This window comes from Rhincodon typus, chromosome 41 (genome assembly GCF_021869965.1).
Source record: "Rhincodon typus isolate 14 chromosome 41, sRhiTyp1.1, whole genome shotgun sequence".
NCBI lineage: Eukaryota > Metazoa > Chordata > Chondrichthyes > Orectolobiformes > Rhincodontidae > Rhincodon > Rhincodon typus.
The window spans coordinates 7,864,357-7,870,734 of NC_063372.1; the positions used below are offsets into that span (position 1 = coordinate 7,864,357).

At 40.6% G+C, this 6,378-nt stretch overlaps 1 protein-coding gene across 1 annotated transcript in view; it reads right to left on the reverse strand.

Moving 5' to 3' along the window:
* The window catches only part of LOC109926234 (intermediate filament protein ON3-like), a 13,502-nt gene that overhangs the window by 5,997 nt on the left and 1,127 nt on the right, over positions 1 to 6,378 (reverse strand). Inside the window, exons 3-6 of the mRNA XM_048618861.1 lie at positions 6,300 to 6,378; positions 4,268 to 4,328; positions 4,085 to 4,180; positions 2,905 to 3,087 (exon numbers count right to left, since the gene is read on the reverse strand). The exon at positions 6,300 to 6,378 is cut by the window's right edge and continues 43 nt beyond it. Coding sequence (XP_048474818.1) covers positions 2,905 to 3,087; positions 4,085 to 4,180; positions 4,268 to 4,328; positions 6,300 to 6,378 — 419 coding nt within the window. The remainder of the gene's footprint in view (positions 1 to 2,904; positions 3,088 to 4,084; positions 4,181 to 4,267; positions 4,329 to 6,299) is intronic.

Consider the following 6,378-nt stretch of genomic DNA (forward strand, 5'->3'; position numbering starts at 1 on the left):
GGGGGAACGACAACAATTTCCCTCCAAGCCACACACCATCTTAACTTGCATAAGTATCAGCTATTCATTCACTGTTATTGGGTCTAAATCTTGGAACTCCATTCCTAACATCATGGTGGGTATACATATACCAGATGGAACTGCAGCAGTTCAAGAAAGTGGCTCCCCACCATCTTTTCATGGGCAATTATGGATAGACATTAGATGTTGACCTTGTGCACAAGAGCATAAGGTGTAGGAGCAGAAGTAGGCCATTTCAGTCTAGCAAGTCGGATTTGCCATTCAATGAGACTATCATTGATATGATAACCCTCAAATCCACTTCCCTGCCCTTTTTTTTCCATAACCCTTGGTTTCTTTACTGATTAAAAATCTGTTTGAGTATATTCAACACTGAGATAGGCAATGACCCAGCCTCAATAGCCCTCGGAGGTAAAGAATGCCACCGATTCAATACCCTCTAAAAGACGAAATTCCTCCTCATTTGTCTTAAATCACCTCTGATCCTAGACTCTTCCATACAGGGAAACAACTCTGCATCTACCCTGTTATGTTGAGGATGCATAAATAAGGAAGACACCAAATGCTACTTATTCTATCACAATCTCTACTACCCCAGGGCAGTGAATAAACACATTGGGCCGAATCACACTTTTTTTGGCAAAGTGTCAGTTTCTTTAGGGTTTCTCACTGCAAGGTCGAGTTATGTCTCTCATCGTATGTTACCAACTCACCTCATTAACTCTGCCCCTTCACTTCCAATAGTTGCTCCATCTTACCACAGGCTGATCTCAGAAAAACTTGTCACCACCAGGATATCCTAGAATTGATGGTCACCCCTGGCCACCACCTTTAAAAGGCTGCTGTGCACCCAGACAAGTGCCGAGTCTGGAGCTGCCCTGCAAAGTTCCTGACATTTGCCCGGAATATGGTAGGGAAGGGAAAGTTGGTGGCCTGCTTTGCGGGAAGGAATCTGGAGACTGTACTGGATAGGTTGGTGCAGAGGCTCTTCCTGTAGAACTAGCAGAGGCGACCACAACACCAGACCATGCCAGCGTGGTCAGAGGTTGCTGCCTTGGTCAGTGTAGTTTCAGCATCTGGAGGAATGCCCAGCATTGTAGGAAGAAGCTCAATGACCTTCCCCACTCCGCCAGCGTAAGTGCCACCATCTTCTCTCCAATACCTCACACTCACTCTCTCTCTGCTCCTGTACCCACCTCCCACCCAGCCTCATGTTTTATCACTGTCACTATTGCCCACACACATCTTCCATCCCACTTGACCAAGGACTGCTGGCAACGATGACTAGCTTCTTGATTTTGTGCATGTGCTAAATGGAAAGTCAAGGCAGAAGTATGGTTTACTTGGTATTTCTGGTTGAGGGAAAAATGGGCAAAATGCAAGGAAAGCAGGGGTGCTGTGATCATCAAGCTAGGCCCAGAGTGAGTGAGTGCTCCGAGAGCAAGCGAGCAGCCGGAAGTGCAGCTTGCTCCAGTCCATGAGCTGGGTGCATGCCCCTGTGCATAAAGTGCACTTATTACAGCATTACAATGATAGTTGTTGTTTTTCTCTGAGCATTAAGTACAGAGTTCTCTAAGTGGATCAGAGATGTGTCTTGAGGCCTGGCACGTGTTGGATGACACTGCCCATGGATGTGGGGTGCTTGTGGCTGGTTGCCCATTCAGTATGCCCTTGAGGTGTTGGTCCTTGGAGACCTACATGAAAATCATTTGCAACAAGCAGCAAGCCAAAGTCACCAGGAACCTGCTCTGACTTCAGTGTTGAGAATTCTCAGCATCTAGTTTGCTCGCAGCCAGTGGCAAGATAGGAACTTGTTTATTAATGAGGCAATATGTGCAGTTAATAAAGTCATTAACAAGCAATAATCCCCCCATAACAAGGAACTCTACGCCTATAACATGCTTAAAAGATGCAGCAAGTTGCTCCTGATATTAAGGTAGGCATTGTTAGACTTCTTGGGTGATGCTGCCACATTTCTTGCAATAGCCTAAGTCTTTCAGGCCCCTATAAGATTCAGTCCAAAGAATTTCTTTGAAGAGATAAAGTTAAAAACTTACTAAAGCTAATTTCATGAGGGTCCAGATATGGAAGTCAGCACAGCCTCATTGCTGATACAGGTGCTGCATGTGTCAATGCATAAATGAGCTAACCCCATCGGAAAAACCTAAAACCAACTAATTTGCATAATTCTCCCATTGCTGGGAGTGGGAGGGCCAGTTTGCCAGAAACCACCAGGAAGTGATTGCCTAACTGTGTGCCAGGATACTTTCTGGAATTGAGGACTAGGGGAGCATAAACAGTGACTCTTGAATGCAGTGACACAGTTTCCAAGAAGAGCAACAAACAGATAATGTTTGAGAGCTTTTCTTCATCTGGCTTCCTCTTCTACAACCTCAACCAAATGGACCACAGTTCAGCTCAGACACTCCAGCTTTTGGCATGGAGTGGTTGTCTAATTTAATAGAAAGAACACCTCCTGTTCAGCATCCGAACATGATGCTTTGGGTACTTTGGGCACATTGAAAGTTTAAACTTTCAAGGACCCATAATCCAAATTTTTAGGGACCCAGACCCATTGTGACAAGAGCTTACAATCAGATTATCAGCACTACCATGGTCTGGTAGAATCTAGGATTATGGGTTGTGTAGTAACATGGAGAGTGAAGAAGGTCCCTTTATCCCATCCCAACAATGCCCATTAACCTCAAACTCAGAAGAACAGTGTGCTGACTGGATCAATTTGGCACTTTCCCACTTCCTAATTCTTTGAATGCAAATGCCAATTTGTCACCAAATGTCCTAATAACCCGCAGGGGTGGCTTTCTCCTATCAGTCTGAGGAGCTTTGTACTCAGATGCCAGAGATAAAAGGTCAAGATTTTACCTCAATTAGTTTTTTTACCTTGGTTTTATATGCAGCCTGAGCTTCATCACGACCCTTGATTGCCAAAATCTCATACTGTTCTTTCATGTTATTGACAAGCTCATTCAGGTCCAGATCACGGTTATCATCAAGTTCAACAGTGACAGCAACATCCTTAACTTGTGCTTGCAGTTCATGGAGTTCCTTATTTATTGTTGAAAGGAAAGTACATTGATTAGGAATGAAGAAATCAAATGCAAGAAGCAACTTAAAATACAGTACACTGTAATCAGAGCAAGTATGTGTCTAAGTATGTAGCTTCAGGTTTAAGCCCCATCATTAAATTGAGCCGATATCACCTGAAACCAAAAGTCTCCACTCCCAATTCCAGTGTCATTTCGTGCAGGCAAACACTGTCTTGGTGAAAGGTAGGGGGTAGCATGTTAGGAACAATTCCCAGCCCCAGTAAAATAATTTGGAAAGGAACAGCTAGGTTGCTTGCCTGAGACAATTAAATTATGTTTAATTTTTTTTAAGGGAACTGAATAAATGATTGCATGAACTGTAGCTGGATAAATAAATCTTTCCGCAAACAATATATTTTCAGATTCTCAGGTAAAAGAAAGTAAAATTCAAATGACCCTGCCTTGTCAGTCTTCCTCGGTCATCTTTCTGGTAGGGTGATTTTTTTTTGAAAGGTGAAGTTTCACAGGAAAACTATCTAAACATCATCTCTCAGTTGGTTTTTAAATCATTTTGTAAAATAGTGTCACAAATGCCTCAAAACACAAAAAAACTTTCAACTCTTGCACTGAAAAATCAAACTATTTTACCTTGCATTTCATTCTGTGGTAAAATACATACTTCAGGCATAAATAGTATGGGTCTGGGCAAAATATCTCAGCCCACTTTTCTGAAAGAGGCTGAGACCTCAGAGTAAAGGCCATTAATCAAGGTATTCAAAGCTACAAAAAGTAATTTTACAGGAAAGATTTAATCAATTTAGTATGTTTAAAATCATCTCAAGCCCTGGATGGTACAGCTGCTAAGAAAGAAAAGTTGAAGGACTTTTCAAAAAGAACATTTTTATTGTTTTAACGGGGAGGGACTACCCTATCTTCAGAAGGCCCACATAGTTTCTGTCTACAGTTTAATACCATTCTGTTATATTATGCCAGCGAAGTATTCGAGTATCATTTACCTCATCATAGACATGTCTCAGGAAGTCAAGTTCGCTAACAAGTCCATCCAGTTTATCACCAAGTTGATGTTTCGTCAGATATGAATCATCAACGCTCTAAAATATAACAGACAGTTTATATTTAATGCGATTATGGCAGTGTAAAGAACAATTATTCAATAACAAAATGCCATTAAAACATACCTTCTTCAAGGTAACAAAATCATTTTCCATTCCTGCACGATTATTCAGTTCGTCTTCATATCTTTTTAGAAAAAGTAACATTAATTATCTTAAAATATGCAAACATTACACATACTATGACTATATCCAGAGTGGAGAAATAATTCTTTAATCACTTGTGTCAGAAAACCAGCAAGTTTGAGCATTCTAAGACAGAAACAAAGATATTTAAGGATGCAGTGGTCAGATGATATGAACCTTTGATTTTAAAAATTTGCAATTGGATTAGGATGGAAGACTTAGGGAAGGAAGGAGCTCTTTATTTTGTCTCGGAAAGAATGGATTTTAGTTTGGTAAAGAATAAGTTAGAGTAGGAGATGGTCAACTGCAGGCAACTCATTTGGTCAGACAGTATGGGAGGTGCCCAGTATCCACCCAGTGGCATTGATACTGGAATATACAGACCACCAGTGCTGATCCTTCTGTGTTGCAAATCTTCCTTTGTTTTAATGTCTAAAAGCTACATCTTCTTGTGTGGATAGACATTCTGTGCCACCACACAATGGTGGGGATGCTTCCCTCAGAAAATTTAGGGAAATGGATCTCCTCAGACAGGATAAATCAGGGGTTTTTTTTGCCAATAATTAGCCATGTCTTGAGCTATCAGCATACTGGTTGTGATTACAGCACTGGTCATTGTAATTTCATGATGCAGTCTCTGGAGTTACATTCATATACTGACCACTTTGTGAACAGAATTTCATGTTGTTGGCTCTAAATTTATTTTTTACTATATTGAAATTATGCCCTTTTGTCCTATTCACCCAATTTTAAATTAATATTCCCTATTTTACCTTTCCTTGCTATTTGTAGCTTTAAATGATGCTTCCTACTGAGCATTAATGGTATTTGGGGATCTTTTAATCCATTTTAGAGGGTAAATGGGCATTTGGTTTAATGTCTTAAATCAGCACCTCTAACATTGCAGCACTCTCTCAGCACAGCACCTCCACATCAAGAAATTGCTGCGATTGGGAGCAGCTGAAAGGGTTTATCTTTAAGCCAGGAAATAGTTACAATGTTTGTCACTCCCTGCACATACTAAACAAGGAGGAAATTAAAGTAGTTGGGTCTGTTTTTACAATTGTTATACGACCTTGTACAACAGCTCCCTTGGGAATGTTTCCATGTTTCTGACCCACCATTAGTACAGTTCTTATTCAAATTTGACTGCGTAAAAATGAATATTCCACACAGTTAAGAAAAAAAACTAAGGCAGTTAAGCCTAGTATTTAAACTAAACAAGGCAGGGCAAAAATCACAACATCTACTTAATTGATTCTGTTCTAGGAAACAATGAGAGAAGGAGGTGTGCATGTTGAAAGTTTTTTTTTGTTAGAGCAGTAGGCAAATTTTGCTGCTTTTCAACTTCAGTTTGTTAAACAGTGGAGTTGCCTGTACAATAACATAGAAGAAAAGTTCAAATTTTATATTGAGCAATTATTTTCCTGGAAATATTCCTCAACTGGAACAATTGTTTGATGAAGTGGAGCAAGCCAAAAGTTAATATTATTTTTGGTATTTTTAAAGTGAAAGTGCAGGCACTCTGTTGGACTTATAGCTGGAGCCCTGAATTAGAAGTGCTCCAACACCCCTCTCAACAAAACCAGTTAAGTCAATATCCCTTCAGTTCGATGCAAACAAAGTTATACCTGCAGTTCAGCAGGAGCAGACTTTGGTGAAGTAATTGAGCTGTACCCATCAGAGAGTGACTTCAAGAGTTCCCATGCCCACTTCTTTGCCTTTACAGATCTCAGGTGAGTCAATATAGTTGGCCTCACCGACCACTGGGCTTGGAAAAACAAGTTACTGGAGGAGTGGGAAAAAAAGTCATTGAGCGGGAGATTTAGAGCGGCGAAGAACGAGATAGAGAAAGGGATTGCGTGACAAAATGGGCCAGATGACAAACTTCTGAAAACTTCTTTTGACTCTGGTGCTTACATCAGCTTTTTAAATAAGAATTTAAAAGCAACAGAAGTTATTTTATACATACTGGGCTTTGAGCCCGTTCACTGTGCTATGCATTTGCTGCAGTTCGCTTTCTAGGCGGATCTTGTCCTGTTTAAAACTTT